Below are 25,983 nucleotides of genomic sequence, written 5' to 3'. Positions count from 1 at the left end.
TGTAATAATAATATCTTGTGTTTCTAATAATAATAATATCTTGTGTTTCTAATAATAATATCTTGTTTCTAATAATACTAATAATACATCTTTATATCCCGCTTTTCTCCCTCACGGGACCCAAAGCAACTTACAACGTATTAAAATTATATAAACAATCAATAATATAAGCATAATAGGATATGTGTTGTCGAAGGCTTTCATGGCCGGGATCACAGGGTTGTTGTGTGTTTTCCGGGCTGTCTGGCTATGTTCCAGAGGCATTCTCTCCTGACGTTTTGCTCCATAGTATTGAGTTCACGTGGTATAAAAACTGCATTAATCCAACAATGTAGATGTACAAAAAGTGTAGTTCCTTTGAGAGCAAAGATCCGGAACAATGGGCCACCCAGAGCATGTTTTCCGCAGTGAAGGAAACCAGCCAAATAATTGTATTCATTTATTTAATTTATTATTATTCTTTATTTTGCAGTCTCCAAGATGTCTATTTCACATAGCTTCTCAAGACGTCCCGGATCGCCTCTTCCGAGCGCAGAGCATCCCGACCGTGGCGAGAGCCAGGATGGTGGCCACGGCCATCAAGACGAATCCCACCAACATGCCAGGAGTGTGAACCATATCTGCAAAAAGCAAGACACTTATTAATTCTGAATTTTTATAAAAGTTACTCTCCTAGGTCAATGATGGGCAACCTTTTGCACTTGGTGTGTCAAAATTCACCAAAAAAACCTAGCATGACTTGGGTGGTGTGTCACTTTGAGAGGAAAAAAAAAACATAATTTCACAATATATATAGTTTAACTAACAAAAATATATAATTGTAATATATAACTGTATTTAATAAATCAAAAACTATTTACTACCATTATTTCCATGTACAACAATCTATGGTACCTCTTGCAGTTTCCACGCTGATTTCTCTCTATTGTAGTTTCAATGTAGTCATGAGCAATGAATAATATAATAATATAATAGTAATCTATATATATAAAAGAGTGATGGCATCACGGCAGTGGACAAAACAACAAAAGTAAACACCCCACAACCTCGAAAATTGACAACACAACCCCTCATTCATACCTCTAGGTTGATACAACAAAAAGAAAAGAAAAATGAAGTCCTAATTAGAGAGAGAGGAATAATTGCTTTTATACAATTGCTGCCAGTTAGAAGGCTAAGCTCCTCTCACTTGGTCTCCTAGCAACCCACTCAGCCCAGGGGACCCTTTACCTTAACTACCACCAATTCCTCAATACTTTATTTCCCATACCACCATACTTCGCCACAGCAACGTGTGGCCGGGCACAGCTAGTAATATAATAATATGCTACAATAATAGAATAATAGATTATATATATATATATATATATATATATATATATATGTTTGTGTGTGTGTGTGTATATATATATATATACACACAGTAGAGTCTCACTAATCCAAGCCTCGCTTATCCAAGCCTCTGGATAATCCAAGCCATTTTTGTAGTCAATGTTTCCAATATATCGTGATATTTTGGTACTAAATTCGTAAATACAGTAATTACAACATAACATTACTGCGTATTGAACTACTTTTTCTGTCAAATTTGTTGTATAACATGAAGTTTTGGTGCTTAATTTGTAAAATCATAACCTAATTGGATGTTTAATAGGCTTTTCCTTGATCAGTCCTTATAATCCAAGATATTCGCTCATCCAAGCTTCTGCCGGCCCGTTTAGCTTGGATTAGTGAGACTCTACTGTATATATATATAGAGTGCATAATTCCCATGGAGTAAACAACAAAACCACTGGACCAAATCACACTGAATTTGGCCACAAAAGGCATTAGTCATCCAATCAATCTGCATGCGGCAGCGTGTCAGCAAAAATGGCTAGGCGTGTCAGTGCTGACACGCGTGTCATAGGTTGGCCATCACTGTCCTAGGTGCTGAACCCATTGGTGGAGTTAGGATTTCAACATCCAGTTCGGACTAAATCACGGAACGTTTATCCCACCGTAATGGCATAGGTGCCTCCAACCATCATTGATGTTTGTGTGCCAACTGTACCATATTCTGCCGAGGATCCCGTTGCTTCGCTTTGACGTCCAGCAAAGGTCCTGGAGGTCAGGTAGGCATCCAAGATCAGGATCGGGCCCAACATCACGTCCGTCTCCACCTCCTTCAGCATACCTGGATTTGAGTGAAGGTAGATAACACCTCAATGTGTTGAAGATTTCTCAAATGTGGGTCTTCTACATATTTGGGACTTAAGCTCCCAGCATTCCTGCCCAAGGACTTCTCAGAATTAAACTGAGAAACAATGGTTGAGGAGCACTCTTTGTTTGGACCAGTCTTTCTGTCCATGCAAACCACAGGAAACCCAACATGAGACCCTAGATATGGGGTCATCCTGAGACTCAAGTTCCCAATCTGGGAAGGTGTTATGGTAGGAACAAGAGAAGGAACAGTGATAGGTTGGAATTCACCTTGCTCTAATGCACAAATTGCACACCATGTTTAAGCCTTTAAAGTTTATTGAAGTTAAAGAATAAAAAGTTCTTTAGAAAGCAAAAGTAAAGCACCAAAAGTCAGTTATAAATAAAAATACAATCCACAGAAATATGTCAGGAACTCACAAGGCATAAAACAAGATTCAAAGACAGCATGGCTAATCCCCAGGAACATGGATAGATAGAAGGCAATAGACTCCAAGATACAGCAGGAAAACTAGAACTTGCTTCTCCGTGAAAGAGTTGCTTTGACAAAGGCTTTCCCCCGAACGCACCCCTTTTAATAATAATAATAATAATAATAATAATAATAATACTTTATTTATACCCCGCCACCATCTCCCCACAGGGACTCGGGACTCTTTGCAAAACATGAAGGCATTTCTCTGCCCTCTCACCTCCCTTCTATTTGCGATTCTCACACTTCGCCGAACTCTGAATTCCAAACGCTAAGCCCTATCTAAGGAATCTAACTCATTAAGGTCAGTTGGCTCGTTATTTCTCTGAGACTCATCATTCAGCTAAGAATCTTCTGTCCTCCCTTCTTCCATTCCCATGTCGGTATGCACCTGGCTGGTTTCATCTACTCCAGCCTTTCCTGTGGGAACCTGAAACTGCACTCTCCGTTCCTCATCCTCCAACACTACAGGCCTTTCGGGGAGACTGGGAACCTGAATCCCTCGTTCCTCAATCTGAGGTTCAGGCTGCTGAGTCAACAGTAGGATTCCAAGGCTTGGAAATATGGGGTTCGCCCTTGAGAATGGACTTGTCAAAATTGGTTTTGTGGAGCATTAAACCAATGTTGAACATACCTTGCTTGGCAGCTGAAGCTCTGGCCGACCTCCTCCCTCGGCCCCATCTCTCCCAGGGGTTGATCCGCCTTGGCTGGCCTTGGAATTGGTCACAGTTCCCGCTTTCACAGCAAGTGCAGATGTCCCTGGTGCCTTCAACTGGAACCCAACTGGAGTAAGTGGAAGAGAGAGAAGAAAACACAGTGACATATAGGTCCAATTTTGCACCATACAGCCTTCCAGATGTTGCCATAGGAGCCAAGGGCAAGGAATCAACTCACGTATTACTAGCTTGGTTGAAGGAGCAAGCCTTGTTCTCCAAATCGGGAGCCTGGTCAGCTGCAGTAACTTTCAAGTGGCACGTTATATAGATCTACCAGAAAGTATTAAGAATGTGGGGATTTGTAAAAAGCACAATGATGTAATGAGTTGACTGGAAAGGCATGTATTGGCAGCTGATTGGCTGAGCCAGCCAGGAGCCAGAATTCTGATTGGTTACTGTGAGAAACTGTTTTAACTTCCATTTTTCACCTCAGAGAGTGAAGAGAGCGCTGACTGGAAACAGTCAGGAAGGAAATGGTTGCCAACTCTTTGAAGCCTGATTATTTCCAAGGCAGATGAAGACTGAGAGGTATATTTTGGTACAGAAACCGTAGTAAAGCTTCTATTAATTTACATTTACAACCTCCAACAAAGGAGACACAAACCCATATTAGTCAAGTCAAGGTGCAAGAACTAAACTGAGAAAGATGGTTGCTCACCAGATCTCTGGGATCTTCGGTGAACCTGAAGACATCTACTGTGAACTGGAGCGAGTTGTCTTTAAGTCTTGGGGACACAAAAGCCGAGCTGGAATCCGACCTCCCATCAACAAGGCAGCTAGAAAATAGGAACATTTTGTAAATTTTCAGTAATGCAAACAACAGTAAAACTTCCATATACACAGGACTGGAATCCATGGTTTCATTTATCTAGTTCTTCCAGAATGATTCTACAGCAGGCATGGGCAAACTTCAGCCCTCCAGGTGTTTTGTGTTGGAGGTTGTAGATGTAAATAAATAGAAGCTTTAACCAAAATATACCCTGCAGTGTAATAAAGTGTCACTCAGGTTTGTGTATCAAGTAACAGTAACTTTACTTCAGTTCAAAAGGTCAAACAGAGCAACAATATATATAGCAGTCTCTCTGAATTCCTACAGAGAAGAGAGAGAACAAACAGTCCTTTTAAACAGTCTTTAAATATGCCTCATTTGCCTCAGAAATAATCAGGCTTCAGAGAGTTGGCAGCCATTTCCTTTCTGACTGTTTCCAGTCCGCTCTCTCTTCACTCTCAGGGGTGAAAAATGGAAGTTAAAATCATTTCTCACAGTAGCCAATCAGAATTCTGGCTCCTGGCTGGCTCAGTCAATCAGCTGCCGACACATGCCTTTCCAGTCAACCCATTACATCATGGTGCCTTTTACAAATCCAAACATTTTGGACTTCAACTTCCACAATTCCTAACCACCTACTGGCTGTTATCAACAGGAGCCCGAATAATAAGGTAATGGATGAAATCCTTAAAAAATACCTTACCCCTTGTAGTCAACGATGGGATATTTTGGGGTGGAATCCACGCCTGGGCTCAGGGTGGCCATGCAGCTATCCAGAAAGAGCCTCAAGGGGACGTGGTTCTCCGTATCCACGTCAGCCTGGATGTGCATGACGTCTCCGAGTTGGAAACCGCTGGAAGCTCGCTCTGTGGTCCAGTCGTCTAGAAAGCAAAAATGTATTATAAGATTCTACCTAGAAGGAACTCTAGGCTCTCTAGAATTACCAGGCATGGGCAAACTTGGCCCTCCAAGTTTTGGATTTCAATTCCCACAATTGCATAATATTGACGTAGTGGTTTGGGCTTTGGAACAGTTCTTGAGATACCGTTCATCAAGCGCAAGGAGAAGCTCATCTTCTGTTCTGCAGAAAGCGTGGAGCTGAAGGGCACCCAGGTTGGCTGCACGGCTTTGCTGCTGACGTTGTTTCGCCTGGAAAAGGGGAAAAAAAGAATTGGAAATTCCTACGGTGAAGTTAAATAGACTTCATTTGGGCCAGGCTGTGGCGCAGGCTGGTTAGTAGCCAGCTGCAATAAATTTATTTACTTACACCATTTTTACCCCGCCTTTCGAGGCAGCTCACAATAAATAGGCAAAAATTCAATGCCTAAAAACAGTGTACAAAACAACAATTCACATAAAAGCAGATACCATTGCAAAATAAAATCACATTATATAATTTTTTTAAAACATATCCAAGATTAAAATCCATTCATCCAGAATCCTCAGCGTAAGTCTTGGTACAGGTCATGGAAAGTCCATGTTCTCATAAATCACTCTGACCAAACGGTCATGAGTTCAAGGCCAGCCCGTGTTGGAGTGAGCACCCGACAATTAAAATAAAAAATAGCCCTGCTCGTTGTTGACCTAAACAACCCGAAAGATAGTTGCATCTTTCAAGTAGGAAATATAGGTACCACTTATGTGGGGAGGCCAATTTAACTAATTTACAACACCATAAAAATCGGAAGTGAGGAAGTATCCAAGGACTCGGCATCACAGTGAATGATAAAGCAGCTGCTCCCCCTGTGGCTGGAATTGAGCATACCCTCAGGAAGCTGGAGAAGGTTAAATTGCCTCTGTGTCTGTCTTTGTCTCTGTCTCTATGTGTATATGGCATTGCATGTTTGCCATCTATGTGCACATTGTGATCCACCCTGAGTCCCCTTTGGGTGAGAAGGGCGGAATATAAATACTGTAAATAAATAAAATAAATAAATTTGATCCGCTTGCCTTGGATAGTGACACTCGATCGGGACTTCGGCTGGGCTGCTTCTCACAATGAGGGCGTTGGCAGCAGGAGTTGGGTTGTAGTAAAGGCTGATGCTGTAGACCAAGGAGTCCGGAGTCATCTAGAAGACATATAAGGGTTAATTATAATCTATTCAGCCATATCCTGCTTTTATGTTAAGCCTCTTTTGAGCCTTGAGAGATAAAACAGGGTATCAATAATAATAATAATAATAATAATAATAATAATAATAATATCACACAGTCCTAGACTATGTCTAATGTGTGATCCAATACAACAGCCAGCAGAGTGTCTGCTATGGACTCATCTTGTGTTTCTAATAAATTAATAATAATAATAATAATAATAATAATAATAATAATAATAATAATAATAGACATTGACAAAATCACCATCTGCCAACTGCAAAAGGCCACTCTACTGGGATCTGCACACATCATCAGAAAATACATCACAAAGTCCTAGACACTTGGGAAGTGTTCGACTTGTGGTTTTGCGAAACGAAATCCAGCATATCTATCTTGTGTGCTGTGCCATACAACGTCGTTGTATTGATAATAATGTGATCCAATACAACAGCCAGCAGAGTGTCTGCTGTGGACTCATCTTGTGTTTCTAAAATAATAATAATAATAATAATAATAATAAATGCATTAATGCTTTCCCACGGATTGGAATTTGATAGTGCCAAAATCAAGATTTGAAAATCTAAAATCAAGAATTGGAAGTGCTTAAGTTTGCTTGATTGTGCCATGTTTAACTTATTTTTAAATGAGAATTATTTACTCAGTGGGAAATTTACTTTTATACTTTAAGGCTACAGAAAGATATCTATCTATCTTCTATCTATCTATCTATCTATCTATCTATCTATCTATCTATCTATCTTCTATCTTTTTGGTCAGAACAGAAAAATGTGTAAAGGCTATTTCATTATAAATGAGATAGTTAACATGTTATGGGTACTCTTATGTTGACAATGTGGAGATTTTGAGTATTTAAATGTATTTAAAATGTTCAACATCTAAATCTAAAATAATAATATAAAAACAGTACAACACAGCTGCAACACAACACAGCTGCAACACCACAACCACACAATGTAATTACAGAGTTGGAAAAGACCACATGGGCTATGCTATGCTATGCAGTAAAGGCACAATCAAAGCACTCCCGACAGATGGCCTTCCAGCCTCTCTTTAAAAGCCTCCAAGGAGTACAACAACAACAACAATAATAATTATTAATAATAATAATGTAATAGAATCAAAGAGTTGGAAGAGACCATGTGGGCCATCTAGCCCAACGCCCTGCTGTGCAGGAAAAGCACAATCAAAGCACTCCCGATAGATGGCCCTCCAGCCTCTCTTTAAAAGTAATACAAATGAGACGTAGGAAGCCACCTGAGATGTTGTCCAACAAATCAATACCTGCAAAGTGCTGCCGCATTCGTGAAGCCCAACGTCAAAGATGACCGTGTCCTGGGAGGCATCAAAGGAGGTGGGTGGGCACCCAGGCGAGCCCAACGTCAGGTCGGTGGCTTGGACGAGCCTCCCGGTGCCAAAGAGGTCCCTCTTGACGGCCACCTCCACCTGAGCCTCCCCACACTTGGCGCTGACCGGGGTCAAGGGGGACAAGACCCTCGGCTGGGAGGCGTCCACCCAACTCCATGGGTAGTTCTGCCCCACAGAAGGACCGCTTTCCAAAGACCTCCAAGCCACCGGGCTCCTTTGGGCATAATCCCAAGGGTCGTAGGAAGCCACCTGAGATGTTGCCCAACAAACCAAGGTGACCAACAAGGTCTCCGAAAGGCCCATGGCATCTGGTGAAGAAGCCCAACATCAGTTGGAAGAATGAGTTTCTGGAGGTCTTTATGGGCAACACCTAAGGTCCATTGTTGCAGCAACGTAGCATCAGGTGTGAAACCTTTTGGGGTGGAAACTACTTCTTGGTTAATGGAAATGAGCTGTTTCAAGACACAATTCTGAAGCTACTTATGAAACCAAGGCCTCTAGAACTCTCTGAGAAACACACGTTTCTTGTCTTGAGCAGGAAGCTTTTGGACATTTCTTGCCCCAGCTGCAGCTGTGTTGACTTGCAAAAAAGCTGAACCGTTGAACCAGGAAAACATGCCGAAAACTGGCTTTGTGGTGAGGCAAACCAAAACCAGTTCCTCCCATCAACAAGCAAACCAGCAAGATTCAAACTTGCCTCAAACAGACAAGCACAGTAGCATCAATGCAGCTTGACTCTACTTTAGCTGCCATGCCTCAGTGCTATGCAGTCCTGGGATTTGTAATTTGGTAAAGCACCAGTCGGTTGCTTTTCCGGGCTGGCTGGCCATGTTCCAGAAGCATTCTCTCCTGACGTTTCACCCACACCCATGGCAGGCATCCTCAGAGGTTGTGAGGTTTGTAGTTGTGTTGTCGAAGATGGAACCACTCATTGCTGTGAGTTTTCTGGGCTGTCTGGCCATGTTCCAGAAGCATTCTCTCCTGATGTTTCACCCACACCCATGGCAGGCATCCTCAGAGGTTGTGAGGTCTGTTGGAAACTAGGCAAGTAGGGTTTATATACCTGTGGAAACGTCAGGAGAGAATGCTTCTGCATCTGTCCGAGTAGGAAATTTAGGTACCGTTTTATACAGGGAGGCTAATTTACCTCCTGAAACCTCTGAGGGTGGCTGCCCATAGGTGTGGGCGAAACGTCAGGAGAGAATGCTTCTGCATCTGTCCGAGTAGGAAATTTAGGTACCGTTTTATACAGGGAGGCTAATTTAACTCATTTCAGTCAAGGTAAAAGGTTTATCAAGTCCAGTTGTGTCCGATTCTGGGACGTGGTGCTCATCTCGATTTCTGAGCCGAAGAGCCGCGGGGCATTCTGGGAGTTGTAGTTCTCCCGCTGGAAAGGAAGGGGCGGGTTTTCCGGGACGCTCTTTCTCTTTAAATTTCCTTCTCTTCTTCTTCTTTTTTTCCCCTGCCTTCGTCACTGAGGAGAAAACGAAACTTCCAAACCGCCGTGTAAACGCTGCTCGATCCGGATCAAGGGAATCCGGATTCTGGTTTGGAGCAGAAAAGAAAGAAAAGAAAGAAAGAAAATAGCAGCTCCATCCGGCTTTGTTCTCCGAGGCAAGTGCTTTGCTAATGCCGAATAATATAGTGGGTGTGTGTACGCGTCTGACACGGGTCTGGGCCTCCATTCAGACGTGCACAATGCGTGCACAGCATCTAGGAAGGCACTTTGGCCCCACTTGGAACTTCCCAGGATCAGGAATTGTGGGAGTTGTAGTCTTGCAAGGTCTTCTGTGCCAAAGAGAAGACTACAACTCCCATCATCCTACAGCATTGAGCATTATTATTATTTATATTAATTAATTAATTGTTATTATTAATGATATTATTAACATTAGCTATTATTATATTGTTAATTATTATACAATGATTATACAGTAGAGTCTCACTTATCCAACACTCGCTTATCCAACGTTCTGGATTATCCAACGCATTTTTGTAGTCAGTGTTTTCAATACATCGTGATATTTTGGTGCTAAATTCGTAAATACAGTAATTACAACATAGCATTACTGTGTATTGAACTACTTTTTATGTCAAATTTGTTGTCTAACATGATGTTTTTGTGCTTAATTTGTAAAATCATAACCTAATTTAATGTTTAATAGGCTTTTCCTTCATCTCTCCTTATTATCCAACATATTCACTTATCCAACGTTCTGCTGGCCCGTTTACGTTGGATAAGCGAGACTCTACTGTATATTATCAGTTATTATATTAATATATAATTTAGCTATTATTATATTATTTATTATTATATAATTAATATTATCAATTATTATATTAATAATAGAATAGATTATTATATTGTTAATTATTATATAATGATTATATATTATCAGTTATTATATTAATAATCTTATATAATTTAGCTATTATAATATTATTAATTATTATATAATTAATATCATCAATTATTATATTAATAATAGTTAGCTATTATTATATTGTTAATTATTATATAATGATTATATATTATCAGTTATTATATTAATAATCTTATTATATAATTCAGCTATTATTATATGATCATTAATTATTATATAATTAACATTATCAATTATTATATTAATAATACTTAGCTATTATTATATTGTCAATTATTATATAATAATTATATGTCATCAGTTATATTAATCTTATTATATTAATAATCTTATTATATAATTCAGCTATGATTGTATTATTACCAATTATTATATTAATAATAAAATAGATTACTATTAATGGTAATCTTATTATGTTATAATTACTTTATATATATTATATTATTGATAATGATGAATATTAATAATAAAAATAAACAATAATTATCACATTATTGATCATTATTATTGATTATTATTGATAATTAATTTATTTATATTGTTTATTAATCATTCTTATCCATTGTGTACAACATTATTATTATTATTATTATTATTATTATTACTACTACTACTACTACTACTACTACACTGGCCAATGCACATTTGGGTCCCTCCAACGTTTAGCCCTGTTTCTGGATATATTTGACTTGCTGATTTCAAAAATGGTGTTCGCTGGCCCTGATTGTTTCCTCTAAAAAACCCCACTAAAATCAGGGCAGTAAATAAAGAGCAAAACTCAGAAAACAGGGGAATTCCTGACAGGAAACAATTAGGGCCAACTAACACCACCCAACAAAGGATTCCCCCAGGCAGGAAGCAGCCAGGCTTTAAAGCTGCAAGGCTATTTGATGCTAATCAAGCTGGATAAGTGCAACATTCACACCTGCCTCCAACAGATAAGAGTTATTACTCCCACAGGTATATAAACCCCATTTGCCAAGTTTCCAACAGACCTCACAGCCTCTGAGGATGCCTGCCATTGATGTGGGCGAAACGTCAGGAGAGAATGCTGCTTCTGGAACATGGCCATACAGCCCGGAAAACTCACAGCAACCCAGGAGACATGCAAACCAGACTGATTGTTCTGGCCTTCATTCTTTCAATGGGTTCCCCTTTGTCCCCGAAATCTGCAAATCAACAAGAGCGAAAAGTCTTTATTTTGCAATTGAAAAAGGAAATAATTCTGCAAGTTAGCAAGAGGAAATGGCTGGGGTGTGTGTTAAATGCTCTCCCAAAATAACAAAATTAATGGAAATCCTTGGGAAACCACCACGTTGCCTTTTAGAGAAATTAAGGGTGCATCTACACTATAGAATTAATGCAGTTTGATACCGCTATGGCTCAATACAATGGGATCCAGGAAGTTGTAGTTTGTTGAGGCACCAAGGTTTCTTTCTTTTGCAGAGACGACTGAAGACTTTGCAAAACTTTTAAAATGGGAATTTATTTAATACTGTTTATATTTAATCCTGTTTTTATGTTTGCATATTTGTATACAGTTGAGTCTCACTTATCCAACACTCGCTTATCCAACGTTCTGGATTATCCAACACATTTTTGTAGTCAATGTTTTCAATATATCATGATATTTTGGTGCGAAATTCGTAAATACAGTAATTACTACGTAGCATTACTGCGTATTGAACTACATTTCCTGCCAGATTTGTTGTATAACATGATGTTTTGGTGCTTAATTTATAAAATCATAACTTAATTTGATGTTTAATAGGCTTCTCCTTAATCTCTCCTTATTATCCAACATATTCGCTTATCCAACATTCTGCCGGCCCGTTTATGTTGGATAAGTGAGACTCTACTGTATTTGAAATGACATGCCAATGCTTTTATGTTATGCTGCTTTGAGTCTTCTTCGGGAGAGATAAAGCAGGGTATAAATAAATAATAATACAACAACAACATCCATAATTCCATAGCAATGCGGGCCTTTCCAGACAGGATCTGATCCCAGGTGTTCTACTTTAAACTGGTTTATGTGAGTCCACACTGCCAGATAATCTGGGATCAGATCCTGGGATATAGGGCCTGTCTGGAAGGACCCACATTGCTATGAAATTATGGTTGTTGTTGTTGTTGTTGTATTATTTATTTATACCCCGCTTTATCTCTCCCGAAGAAGACTGGAAGGGCCTTGAGTTAAAGTGGTATCTGAAAAACTTCAGTTTAAGATTCAGGAAATAAAAATGCATGCTTTTGGTTGGCTTAAAGTGAATTATTAAGGCAAACATTTCCTTGAAATGCAACAGTTATAATAATCTGGGAGCTTACAGTGACACAAGCTCAAACATGCTCAGCGGATGGGTGAATGGTTAACATCGGCTTTTTCTTGCATTTTTTATTTACTTTCCCTTTGCAAAACTCTCTTTACCTCCCATTGATTTCTTAGCCACTGTTTGTAATTGTTTTTTAATTCAACAGGAAAGAAAACATAGTTGAAAAACAATAATAATAATATTTAAAAAGCAACAATGTATAATATGTAATGCTGAAACTACAAAGCTGCATTAAAACTGCAAAGCTGGATCAAATGCACTTGTTAATAAAATGCACACTTGCATAGACGTACATACACCAGTAACACTAACTAGTAAACAAGGAAACAATTCTATGAATCGTCAATAAAATGCACACTTACATAGACTTACATACACCAGTGAAACTAACTAGTAAACAAGGAAACAATTCTATGAATCGTCAATAAAATGCACACTTACATAGACTTACATACACCGGTGACACTAACTAGTAAACAAGGAAACAATTCACACACACACACACTAGCTGATTTTTTTGTCCCTTTACTCCCTTTAAATGAGAATTACATAACTACACGGCAACTCCTATAAATCCTATAGTTGATGTTTGCCACACTATTGCTGGGATTCATGGCCAGAATCACTGGGTTGTTGTGAGTTTTCTGGGCTGTATGGCCATGTTCCTGAAGCATTTTCTCCTGATGTTTCACCCACATCTGTGGCAGCTGACAAAGCTCACAATCTCTGAAGATGCCTGTCATAGATGTGGGCAAAACGTCAGGAGAGACTGCTTCTGGAACATGGCTATACAGCCCAGAAAACTCACAGCAACCCTGTTCATCTTGTGTTGTGATAACCGGTTCATCTTGTATTGGGATAACTGGTCCATATTGCATTGGGATAAACAGTTCATCTTGCATTGGAATATCTGGTCCTTCTTGTGTTATGATAACTGGTTCATCTGGCATTAGGATAAGTGGTTTTTTCCTGCATTTGGATAATTGCAAGGGGATAATTGGTCCATCTAGCGTTGGGATAAACAGTTCATCTTGTGTTAGAATAATGGGTTCTTCTTGTGTCGTGATAACTGGTTCATTTTGCATTAAGATAACTGGTTTTTCCTGCATTTGGATAATTGCAAAGGGGTAACTGGTCCATCTTGCATTGGGATAACTGATCCATCTAGTGTTGGGATAAACAGTTTGTCTTGCGTTGGAATATCTGGTCCTTCGTGTGTTGTGATAACTGGTTCATCTTGCGTTGGGATAACTGGTCCTTCTTGTATTGGGATAACTGGTCCATCTAGCATTGGGATAAACAGTTCATCTTGCGTTGGGATAACTGGTCCATCTTGCGTTGGAATAACTGGTCCATCTTGCGTTGTGATAACTATTTTTTCCTGCATTGAGATAATTGCAAAGGGTCTATACCTGGTCTATCTTGTGTTGGGATGTCTGGTTGCCCAATTCTTGTCACTCACCCTCTTCCGTTCCTTTCCTGCAGGGAATGGAGGAGGACTTTCAGTTCCTGAAGTGCAAGAAATGCATGAAAGAAGCCAAGGACCCCAAGCTCCTGCCTTGTCTCCACACCTTTTGTGCCGAGTGCCTGGACGAGAGCAAGCCCATCGGCCAGTGTCCAGCGTGCAAGATCGACATCCAGAGGCACGCTGGGGCCCCGATTCAGGACAACCTGCTCTTTGCCCACCTGCAGGCCAAGCTGACCACCTTCCGGAAGATTGCCGACAGCAAAGACTTGGTGTGCGATCGGTGCCAGAGTGAAGCGGCGTTCTGGTGTCCCGAGTGCGAGGAGTTTCTTTGCCTGGTGTGCTACAACGCCCACCAGTGGTACCTGAAGCAGAAGAGCCACGAGGCCCAAAAGCTGAGCGATTTGAAGAACGACACGGCTTTGAGTTTCCTGGAGGGGACGAGGAAGTCCAGCCGCTTCTTCTGCTCGGACCCTGCCCATAGCGACCAGCTTGTCAGGTGAGGGCATGCCAGTCAAAGTAGTACCAAACTGTATTCCTTTTTTTAATTAAATAATTTTATTAGTGATTTTTTGAATTGTGGTAGACAAATGCAGACATAAAATAATAAAAATGACATTACATAGTGAATTCTGTGATTTTAAAAAGTAAAAAAAAAACCAACTACAACAACATAACAGAACATAAAACAAAATAATATAAATAAAAAAGAAAAATATAGACTTCCATCTGTCGCACAGTTTCTTTAGAAAAATTTTAAATACCTTTTCTTGTCTATCTATTTCTAGTGTCGGTATCTTCTTATTATCCTCCTAGAATAGCAAAACTTAACCTTAGATCAACACTTTCAATTGCTCCTCTTTCAAGTACATGTAATAATACATAGAGTAAAATAATAAATGCAATAATAATAATAATAAGATCAGAGTGAAATAATAAATGTATTAATAATAAAAATAAAAATAGAGTAAAATAAATGCAATAGTAGCAGCAATAATAGAGAAAAATAATAGGCTAAATTTTTAGGCTAAAATGAAAGAAATTGGATTAAAATACTTTATAGATGGTACCTGAACCCCCAAAAATTATCAATTTTTTTTACAACAAAATGTCAAATAAATGTTGGAAATGTGGGGATCAAGTGGGGACTTTTTTCCACCGCTGGTGGACCTGCAAAAAAGCCAAACTGCATTCCTAGTGTAGACTATTTGTTGTTGTTTTATTGCATAGTGCAGACTATTTGTTGTTGTTGACAGTCTCTATTGCCGGGGTTGCTGCAAACCTTTCTGCTGCTCCTGTGCCATTCTGGACAGCGAACACTACGGTGCCAAGATGTACTGCGACATCCGGGTGGAAATCGAAAACAGGAAGGAAGACTTGGTCAGGATGAAGGAGCTGCTGTCGGAGAAGAAGAAGAGCTACGAGGACACCTGCCACTCCATCCATGAAAGGCTGCAGGAGATGGAGAAGGTCCGCAACGAAACCCGAGACCAGATCCAAGCCCAGGTGAAGGAGATGATGGATTGGATCCAGATGAAGGGGGACCAGCTTCTGGAGAAGGTGGACAGGAAGCTCCGCCAAGACCGCGAGGCCGTCGAGAAGAAGCTGCAGAGCGCGGAGAGCGTGGTCCAGAGGATGGAGACCAGCGAGCAGTTGGTGGAGAAGATGAACTCCTTCGCCTCGGACCAAGAAGTGATGGACCTGCACCCCTTCATCCGGGAGTCTTTGGAGGACCTCCGGAGGGTGGAAGCGCCAGCCGTTGGGTTCCGGGCCCAGACGGAAAACTTTGCAGACGTCAAAAGCGAACTCCAGGTTCTCTACAAGAGAGTCAAAGGAGAGGAGGGTAAGCAGATCCCCCAAAACTGGTTCCAAGTCTATGTCCCTTGGTTGTTTCTTCTCCGGATTGTGGACGTTGGTTTGGATTAAGCAAGAGAAGAGGTTGGTGGACGATGAAACAGAGATTGTTTATTGGAATTGAGTTGGCATTGACGAATAACACTATGCAACAAAATGTGAAAAATGTTCTGTTCCCTGTTTGGAAATGTTATTTCCTGTTTAATTGCACAGTATTTACTTTGAAAGTAGTTGTTATACCTCAGAAACTTTGTTTTTGTGGCTGCTACAAACTAGGTTGTTGAAGCTAGATGGGTCTAGATGTTGTTGAGGCTCGACGGGTCTCGATGTTGTTGAGGCTCGACGGGTCTCGATGTTGTTGAGGCTCGACGGATCTCGATGTTGTTGAGGCTCGACGGGTCTCGACCGTGTTGAGGCTTGATGGGTCTCGACCGTGTTGAGGCTCGACAGGTCCCGACGTTGTTGAGGCTCGACGGGTCCCGACGGTGTTGAGGCTCGGCGGGTCCCGATCGTGTTGAGGCTCGACGTGTCCTGATCGTGTTGAGGCTTGACGGTCTCGACGGTGTTGAGGCTCGATGGGTCCCGATCGTGTTGAGGCTCGACAGTCTCGACAGTGTTGAGGCTCGACAGGTCCCCATGGTGTCGAGGCTCGACGGGTCCCGATCGTGTCGAGGTCCAATGGGTCCCGATCATCTCATTGGAACCAATGACAAGTTTTATCCTCTTTCCTTCTTGTAGATGGAGTTCGTTTTGCAGAATCTGCTGATCTCCCCTCTGCTCCGGCGGTCAATTCGGTGAGTTAAGAGTTGCGATAGCTTGCCATGTGTCCCTTATTGTGAGGATATTTCTTGTTTGGGAGCCACAAAGCTTGTTCCTTCAAGTCTGGCATTCATTGGTGGGCCTCCAGTCCAAACACTAACCAAGGGTGATCCTTGGTTTCAAGATCTGATGGGATCTGATGCCCTGCAGGATATTTAGGCCTAGAGAATATCCTTTACCAAAACAAGATGGTAAAAAATGTTTGTACTTTAGGGTATGGACCCTGTACATAAAAATATGTGCATCAAATAGTTTCCAAACGTGGACAATATATTAGTTTGGTAGGGAAATACCCTAGCAAATATGGAGAACGAACTGTATTTTGAGACTCTGTATTTGCGAAGTCATCCAAGGTGCCTCCTTGGTATTAACACTCTCCAGATTTGTGTTTTTTCTTGTTTATTTTTCAACACAGGAGGAGAAAACGCCACTGCGGCCTCAGGGGATGAAGATGGTTACTCCCATGTACACCATCAGCCTCGCAAAGACGCTGCATGGATTTGTAAGTTCTCTGCGTGGATTTGTAAGTTCCTTGTCTCGACTGTCGTTTGATCTCTGTGTCTTCAATGCTCTCCTTTCTATGGTTGTATTTTTTTAATCTACTCTGGGTTTTGGTCTAAACTGAACTGGCCAAGGGGCTAAACATACTCTAGATCAGCGTTTCTGAGACTCCAAGTGGGATAGGGAGGTGAACTATAAATCCCGGCAACTGCAATTCCCAAATATCAAGGTTTATTTTCTACAAACTCCACCAGTATTTACATTATGGCATATTGAGTATTGCTGCATTAAATACATTATTTTACCTACTGATGCCTCGATTAATTAATGTAATTTTATTGGTATCTATTTTTATTTTAAAATTTAGCAGCAGCTGCTTCAATTTCCACCCTCGGCTTATATTCGGGTCGGCTTTTACTCTAGTATATACGGTACATATAGATCCATGTATGTGTATATCTATATCCATATGTATATACATTATTTAACCTACTGATGCCTTGATTAATTAATGTAATTTTATTGGTATCTATTTTTATTTTGAAATTTACCAGCAGCTGCTTCAATTTCCACCCTCGGCTTATATTCGGGTCGGCTTATACTCTAGTATATACGGTACATATAGATCCATGTACCTGTATATCTATATCCATATGTATATACATTATTTAACCTACTGATGCCTTGATTAATTAATGTAATTTTATTGGTATCTATTTTTATTTTGAAATTTACTAGCAGCTGCTTCATTTTCCACCCTCGGCTTATATTTGGGTCAATAAGTTCTCCCAGTTTTTATAATAATAATAATAATAATAATAATAATAATAATTTTATTCTTATACCCCGCCCCATCTCCCCGAAGGGACTCAGGGTGGCTTACATGGGGCCAAGCCCGAACAGAACAATAAAAACAAGACAAGAAAACCAATGAAACCAATAATCAAACCATAAAAACAAGTCATAAAAACCACATCTATATATATAAAAGAGTGATGGCGTCACGGTGACCCACAAAACAACAAAACTACAGGCCCCCCAACCTCGAAATTTGACAACACAACCCATCATCCACGGCTCTAGGTTGATACAACAAAAAGAAAAGAAAAATAAAGTCCTAATTAGAGAGAGAGAGAGAGAGAGGAATAATTGCTTTTATCCAATTGCTACCAGTTAGAAGGCTAAGCTCCTCCAACTTGGTCTCCTAGCAACCCAATAAAAATAATAAAAACACTAAAAAATAATTAAAAATACTAAAAACATTAATACAATAAAATACTATAATAACAGAAAATAACTAAAAATAATACAAGAAAATAATAAAATATAATAAATAAAAAGATAACTTACAATAAAATTAATTAAAAAATACAAATAACGTCAAATAAAAATTACACAACAATTTTTAACCAATACCACCACCACTTTGTCACAGCAACGCGTGGCCGGGCACCGCTAGTACAAGATAAAATGTTAAAATCATGGATTAGGTTCAAAGAATCTAGGCCAAAGTGCTAAGAGTGCAAATAAATCATATCATCAGGGAAGGAGGTTACTCAGCTGTAGTGGCTAAAAAGTGCCATTTTTTTTGTGGTAAAATTAGGTGCCTCGGCTTATATTCGGGTCGGCTTATATTCGGGTCGGCTTATATTCGAGTATATACGGGTACGTTACGATTCATAACAATAGCAAAATGACAGTTACGAAGTAGTAATGAAAATAATTTTATGGTTGGGGATCACTACAACATGAGGACCACTGTTCTAGGTGCAAGGGTGGTCAAAGCATGGCCATTTGGGAGTTGTCCTCCAAAAGAAGTCTCCCCGAATTTTTCCATTGGTCACCTGTCATCCTGTGCTGGGATCAGGATGATGTTGACGCCAGCGTTCTCCTCTTAGGCCCCGTCCATCACCTCCCCGTTGAAGCGCTCTCTGAACCAGACCGAGAAGTGCATCCAGGCCTGCGCCAAGGCCCTGAAGATGGAAGATGGTGACGTTGAGCCCGGGGAGCCCTCCAGCCGGTACGTCCAAGAGGTCCTTCGGAGCACGCCGCCTCCTCCTCCCCAAAGCTCCACCCCAAAGAAAGAGCAGAAAGAATTCGTCAATTCCATCGAGATCGTGGAGAACTCTTCGCCCGGGGATGCCGACGAAGGTAGGCAACTAAGAAGCGGGGCCTTCAAAACAGAAGAGCCAATTGCGTTTTAGCTTTTTTCTATAAGGGAGACCATTTTGTTGGAGTTTGTAGATATAAATAAATAGAAGCATTGCCACAGTTTCTGAGCCAAAATATACCCTGCAGTATAATAAAGTGTCACTCAGGCTTGTGTAACAAGTAACAGTAACTTTACTTCAGTTCGAAAGGTCAAACAGGGCAACAATATATGCAGCAGTCTCTGAATTCACACAGAGAGCAGAGGGAATAAACAGTCCTTTTATACAGTCTTTAAATATGTCTCATTTGCCTTATAAATATAAATGCTTTGTCTATTTGATGTACTGCATATACTTGAGTATAAGCCTAGTTTTTCAGCCCTTTTTTAGGACTGAAAAAATACTTCCTCGGCTTATACTCGGGTGAGGGTTCTGGTGGGCTTATATTCAGGTCGGCTTATACTCAAGTATATATGGTATATTTATTATTTTTCTCTATTATTATTGTTATTGATACATTTATTATTTTACTCTATTAGTTATTATTACATTTATTATTTTACTCTATTATTGTTGTTACTTTTACATTTATTTTACTCTATTTTTTATTATTAATACATCTATTAGTTTACTCTATTTATTATTACATTTTAAACTGTGACCTGTTTAATTTGTTTTTAAATGTGATGCTTCTTGTTTTAACTGTTGATTTTATGATGTTATGTGATTTGTATTGGGCTTGTCTACATGTGAGCCGCTCCAAGTCCCCGTTGGGGGGATGGAGGCGGTATACAAAAATAAAGTTGTTGTTGTTGTTATTGTTGTTATTATAAATAACCAGGCTTTGGAGAGTTGGCAACCATTTCCATCCCGACTGTTTCCAGTCAGCACTCTCTTCACTCTCCGAGGTGAAAGTGGCAGTTAAAACTGTTTGTCACAGCAGCGGGCTAGAGATAGTAGCCAATCAGAATTCTGGCTCCTGGCATGCTCAGCCAATCAGCTGCCAACACATGCCTTTCCAGTCAACCCATTACATCATGGTGCCTCTTTACAAATCCCCACACATTTGACTATGCCGTTATTTCAATGGGACTTGAGTATCCATGGATTTTGGTCTCCACGAAAGATCCTGGAACCCAACCCAGAGTCCACTGTATAGATCAAGTCTGCTTATAATTTCATTGCTTGTGGTGCTGACTGTCATTCATCCGCTTGCAGAGCCCGCCAGCATTATGATCAGCAGCTCTGATGAATCTGAAGACGGGTTTATGGTGAGTGCCTCAGAAGTTGAGATTGGATGTGGTTTTGTTGCTGTTGACACGTGGGTAAATGAAACAATGGATTCAGGGTTGTATGGAATTCTATTATTATTGACATTTATATTCCACCCTTCTCATCCCGAGGGGGACTCAGGGTGGCTTACAATTTATATATACATACAATATATTATATTATTAGTATAGCACAATATAAGCACTACATAAGCATTATATATTATTATATTGTACTAAACGACTATATAGCAATATTATTAGTAATATTACATGTAATATAAATGTACAATTATAATAGTGTATTATTATTATTACATTGTATTACATCAGAATATTATCAATATTATATGTATACTAGCTTTGTCCGGCCACGCATTGCTGTGGCTTATGCTTTCAGAGTGTTGTTCTTTATTTACTGTCCTGATTTTAGAGATTATATTGTTCTGTATTATTATATCACAGTAATTATTACATATTATATTTATAATCTTATATTATCTGCTTAGAACTGGATTATATGAGGCCCCTTCTACACAGCTGTATAAAATGCACACTGAAGTGGATTATATGTCAGTGTGGAGTCCAGATAATCCAGTTCAAAGCAGATAATATAAGATTATAAATGGGTTATATGGCTGTGTAGAAGGGCCTTGAGTCTACACTGCCATATACTGTAATCCAGTTAAAATCTGATCTGTATTTTATAGGCAGTGTGGAAGAGGCCTAAGTGAGCCCTAACTCTGCCTGTCCCCTGGGCTGAGTGGGTTGCTAGGAGACCAAGTGGGCGGAACTTAGCCTTCTAACTGGCAGCAATTGGATAAAAACAATTATTCCTCTCCCTCTAATTAGGACTTTATTTTTCTTTTCTTTTTGTTGTATGAACATAGAGGCATGGATGAGGGGTTGTGCTGCCAAGTTTAGTGTTTCTGGGATGTGTAGTTTTGTTGTTTTGTCCTAGGCTGAAATTTCATTACCCGTTTATATATATAGATACAATACAATATATTATAATATTAGTATAGTATAATATGATTATTATATATTATTATATTGTTAAATTGATAGCAGTTGAGTAAATTAAACAATTAAATTGATTAATACTACTACTACTACTACTATATTTATATAATAATAATAATAATAATAATAATAATAATAATAATATTTATACCCCATTTTTTCTCTCCACAAGGAGACTCACAAGTTCCTACTACAATGTTTGTGTTTTTAATGATATCCTTTCCCATCCCAACATGGTGTTTACATTTCCCATTTTGAGTCCACTTCGGGGAGATAAAGCGGGGTGTAAATAAATAAGTTTTGTTGAGTTGCTTACTAAATCAGTAGCTCCACTGGTTACGTGCCGGACAACAACAACAACCATACTGGGTTAGATTGACTAAGGAATTCATCATACGCGTCATACGTTTCTTCATCAGAAATGGCTACTGACAGAGCCCATTACACGACACAAGTTCATACTGTGAGTTTCAACTATTTTGCCATTTCTAAAGATTCCCAAGTCAATTTGGCAATTGACTATATTTTTAATTCCCTGCATAGAGATGTGTAAAAATATCAAATTTCACATGTGAGGAGGGCAGGAAAATCTGTTTAATTTCCAAACGAAGCTTCAGGGATAAACAATGGTCCCCAACACTTTCCTTATTGCATGGGATGAAGTTGACCCAGTTAGTTTAGAAGAGCAAAGTCGTATCCTGGAACACGAGTGTTTCTCAACCTGGGATCCCCAGATGATTTGGGCCTACAACTCCCAGAAATCCCTGCCAGTTTTCCAGATGTTAGGATTTCTGGGAGTTGAAGGCCAAAAACATCTGGAGACCCCAGTTCGAGAAACACTGGGATACGGGATACTAGGATTTGCTGTTCAAAAAAATCTAACTTTTCAAAGTTTTGGTCTGAATCATTGCTTGATGTGATTGGTATGGAAACTCTCACTCTAGTTCCTTTCGTTTTTTTTAGTGAGTGTCTCCTTCTTCTCCACGAGATCATTCATCTCTTGAGTTTGGTGTCAAGAAGATCGAGGAAATAATCTCCAAGGCCGTGCTTGGACCCACTTCCATGCCCCAAATCTTCCAAGAATCATCTAGGTCTCATCGTTGCTCCAGATGCAGTTGCAACTTGAGAACATACTACAAGTCGCTTCTGGTGTGAGAGAATTGGCCGTCTACAGAGACGTTGCTCAGGGGACGCCTGGACATGTTACCATCCTGCTGGGAGGCTTCTCTCATGTCCCTGCAAGCTAGAGCTGACAGACGGGAGCTCACCCCATCTCGCGGATTCAAACCGCCGACCTTCAGGTCAGCAACCCAACCTTCAGGTCAGCAGTTCAGCCGGCACAAGGCTCCACACTACCAGATTACAGGAAGAATATAACTCTCCTTTTCCCCAATTAGTATCTGGGTTTTTCAATTCGCCAAAAGTTTTCAAACTTCAACACATAGCTCTGCAATATCATTTTTTTAACATTGCTTTTTAAAATTGTGTTTCCTGTCTACAAATCTCAATGCATATTTTTTAATTGCTACTTTTTAAAAAAAACATCTGTAGGAATGTCCAGGTCCTTCAGCAAGACACTACAGTCCACACCTCTTGGAAGCTGAGCATTGGATTGTTCAGGAAAATTAAAACTGAATAATCAAATCCATTAAAAAAAAATCAAACTCAAATATTGTCGTCGTTGGGTGCCTTTAAAATAGATCGATAGTTAGATAGAGATGTTTATTGATTAGTCTGCTGATTATATGAACAAGGATGCCTTACAGAAGAAGTGGTTTCAAACGGATTTTGAAACCATCAGGGCCAGCTAACACCTCCCAACAAAGGATTCCCCCCCAGGCTTTGAAGCATCAAGGCTATTCAATCTGGCCAATTGCAACATTCACACTTGCCTCAAGCAAATGAAAATTCTTCCTCCCACCCTGGACATTACATAAACCCCACTTGCCTAGTTTCCAACAGACCTCACAACCTCGGAGGATGCCTGCCATAGGTGTGGGCGAAACGTCAGGAGAGAATGCTTCTGGAACATGCACAGCCCGGAAAACTCACTACAAGAAGTATTTGATTCGGTTGTTTAATTTCACCTGTGCATATTTTGAATAAAAAGTTTGCTGGAATACATTTGACCGCTCTTATATATTTTTTTTGCATTGGTGTATCTTGGGAGTTGTGGTTTTACAAGGTCTTTATCCCTCTCTAGTCCAAGCTACCAGACTGCAGATCCCACGATCTCCTACGATTAAACCATGTTAGCTACAGTGGCATCAAACTGCATTAATTCAACAGCGTAGATGCATTATTTCCTTGGAGAAATAATTCCCGATTCCCGTCTCTGAATCCTATTGCTGGGAAACTTTGGCCGTGGTAAATTTCAATGCAAAAATGGTTCTCTTAGTGGAGAGACAGTAGATGTCACTGTTGTACGAAAAATCGTGCTGTAACGTTGTGCGAAGTTGTCCAAAGGCATGGAAATCACCTTCCCCTGATTCTCCGCTATTCGCTGGTGTTGACATTGGGGGCCAAGAATGAGGAAATAAACAAAGGCCCCATCTACGCTGCCATATAATCCAGTTTGAAACTGCATTGTATGGACATTGTATGGAGCAAACTTTGGCCCTCCATGTATTTAAGGTAAAGGTTTTCTCCTGACGTTAAGTCTAATTGTGTCCGACTCTGGGAGTTGGTGCTCATCTCCATTTCTAAGCCGAAGAGCCGGCATTGTCCGTAGACACCTCCAAGGTCATGACTGCATGGAGCGCCGTTACCTTCCCACCAGAGCAGTACCTATTGATCTACTCACATTTGCATGTTTTCGAACTGCTAGGTTGGCAGAAGCTGGGGCTAATAGTGGGCACTCACTCTGCTCTTCGGATTCGAATCTGTGAGCCTGACTCGGCCACAGCGGTCCACGCCTTAGTTACATCTAGACTGGACTAATGCCATGCGCTCTAGCTGCCTTTGAAAATGGCCCGGAAGCAGCGACTGGTACAAAGTTCGTCAGCCAGGTTGCTAACTGGATCTAATTATAGGAAGCGGATGACGCCCCTATTGAATCGGCTCCACTGGCTGCCGATAAAGTTTCCAGTCCCAATTCAAAGTGCAGGTGAGGTTTGTTTTTGAAACATGTTAATCATGTGTTGTCAAAAGCTTTCAGGGCCGGAATCACCTAAAATGGGTTGTTGTGAGTTTTCTGGGCTGTATGGCCATGTTTCAGAAGCATTCTCTCCTGACGTTTCGCCCACATCGATGGCAGGCATCCTCAGAAGTTGTAACATATGGATGCCTGCCATCAATGTGGGCGAAACGTCAGGAGAGAATGCTTCTGGAACGTGGCCATATAGCCCGGAAAACTCACAACAACCCATTTTAAGTGACGTTTTAGACCCTGCTGTTTTTAATTGATTAGATTGTGAAATGTTATTTCAGCAATTATTACTGCTCAGGTTGTAAATTGATGTTGTGTTAACGTTGTTTTATGTGGCTATAACGTTTTAATTTTATCAATCTACGCTTTAATCCATGTTGATTGGGCTTGTCCCCATGTGAGCCACCCCGAGTCCCTTCAGGGAGATGGAGGCGGGATACAAAAATAAAGTTGTTGTTGTTATTATTATTATTATTATTATTTTATTATGACACAGCAAACAAGATAGATATGCTGGACTTCGTATCACAAAATCACAAGTCGAACACTTCCCAAGTGTCTAGGACTGTGTCATGTATTTTCGGATGATGTGTGCAGATCCCAGTCGGGTGGCCTTTTGCAGTTGGCAGATCGTAATTTTGTCAATGTCTATTGTTTCCAAATGCCGGCTGAGATCTTTTGGCACGGCACCCAGTGTGCCCATCACCACCGGGACCACCTGCACTGGTTTCTGCCAGAGTCTTTGAAGTTCAATCTTGAGGTCCTGATAGCGGCTGAGTTTTTCCTGTTGTTTTTCGTCAATGCGACTGTCACCTGGGATGGCGACATCAATGATCCAAACCTTTTTCTTCTCCACAACTGTGATGTCTGGTGTGTTGTGTTCCAGAACTTTGTCAGTCTGGATTCGGAAGTCCCACAGTATCTTTGCGTGCTCATTTTCCAAGACTTTTGCAGGTTTGTGATCCCACCAGTTCGTTGCTGCTGGGAGGTGGTACTTGAGGCATAAGTTCCAATGAATCATTTGGGCCACATAGTTGTGCCTCTGTTTGTAGTCTGTCTGTGCGATTTTCTTACAGCAGCTGAGGATATGATCCATGGTTTCGTCAGTTTCCTTGCAGAGTTTGCATTTTGGGTCATCAGCTGATTTTTTGATCTTGGCCTGAATTGCCTTTTTTCTGATGGCTTGCTCCTGGGCTGCAAGGATCAGGCCTTCTGTCTCCTTCTTCAGGGTCCCATTCGTGAGCCAGAGCCAGGTCTTCTCCTTATCAGCTTTTCCTTCAATTTTGTCAAGGAACTTTCCAGGCAGTGTTTTGTTGTGCCAGCTGTCAGCTCTAGTTTGTAGTGCGGTTTTCTTGTACTGGTTTTTTTTTGTCTGCTGTGCTTTGAGGAGTTT

General features: G+C 40.3%; 2 protein-coding genes across 3 annotated transcripts; one reads left to right on the top strand and one right to left on the bottom strand.

Moving 5' to 3' along the window:
* Positions 1-429: 429 nt before the first annotated feature.
* Positions 430-9,004, bottom strand: LOC134293922 (zona pellucida sperm-binding protein 3-like). Its single transcript, XM_062963055.1, has 9 exons — positions 7,559-9,004; positions 6,110-6,228; positions 5,205-5,308; positions 4,863-5,040; positions 4,049-4,166; positions 3,569-3,660; positions 3,309-3,457; positions 2,054-2,176; positions 430-620 (listed from the first exon to the last, which is right to left on the bottom strand). Exons 1-9 carry the CDS (start codon positions 7,943-7,945, stop codon positions 502-504), a joined length of 1,389 nt encoding a protein of 462 aa, XP_062819125.1. The 5' UTR covers positions 7,946-9,004; the 3' UTR covers positions 430-501.
* A 113-nt stretch (positions 9,005-9,117) lies between these two features.
* On the top strand, positions 9,118-25,064 carry pml (PML nuclear body scaffold). Of its 2 annotated transcripts, none has more exons than XM_062963054.1 (8): positions 9,118-9,256; positions 13,845-14,323; positions 15,081-15,667; positions 16,417-16,472; positions 16,913-16,999; positions 18,897-19,149; positions 20,367-20,419; positions 22,406-25,064. In XM_062963054.1, exons 2-8 carry the CDS (start codon positions 13,848-13,850, stop codon positions 22,406-22,408), a joined length of 1,515 nt encoding a protein of 504 aa, XP_062819124.1. In that variant the 5' UTR covers positions 9,118-9,256; positions 13,845-13,847; the 3' UTR covers positions 22,409-25,064. The 2 variants fall into 2 exon arrangements, with proteins under 2 accessions (XP_062819124.1, XP_062819123.1); XM_062963053.1 differs by having other exon boundaries at positions 16,913-17,020.
* The last annotated feature ends 919 nt before the right edge of the window (positions 25,065-25,983 follow it).

Source organism: Anolis carolinensis, unplaced genomic scaffold, assembly GCF_035594765.1.
Source record: "Anolis carolinensis isolate JA03-04 unplaced genomic scaffold, rAnoCar3.1.pri scaffold_11, whole genome shotgun sequence".
NCBI lineage: Eukaryota > Metazoa > Chordata > Lepidosauria > Squamata > Dactyloidae > Anolis > Anolis carolinensis.
The sequence above is the reverse complement of the archived record's forward strand: the minus strand, read 5'-3'. Positions and strand labels throughout refer to the sequence as shown.

Bases quoted from the DNA above. Each gene is read 5' to 3' on its own strand.
- LOC134293922 (XM_062963055.1), bottom strand. From the start codon at position 7,945: ATGGGCCTTTCGGAGACCTTGTTGGTCACCTTGGTTTGTTGGGCAACA. The intron at 5,309-6,109 runs GCAAGCGGATCA...CCCCTTTTCCAG, and splicing joins ATCGAGTGTCACTATCCAAG to GCGAAACAACGTCAGCAGCA. The intron at 621-2,053 runs GTACAGTTGGCA...TGCTTTTTGCAG, and splicing joins GGGATCCTCGGCAGAATATG to ATATGGTTCACACTCCTGGC.
- pml (XM_062963053.1), top strand. From the start codon at position 13,848: ATGGAGGAGGACTTTCAGTTCCTGAAGTGCAAGAAATGCATGAAAGAA. The intron at 15,668-16,416 runs GTAAGCAGATCC...TCCTTCTTGTAG, and splicing joins GAGAGTCAAAGGAGAGGAGG to ATGGAGTTCGTTTTGCAGAA. The intron at 16,473-16,912 runs GTGAGTTAAGAG...TTTTCAACACAG, and splicing joins CTGCTCCGGCGGTCAATTCG to GAGGAGAAAACGCCACTGCG.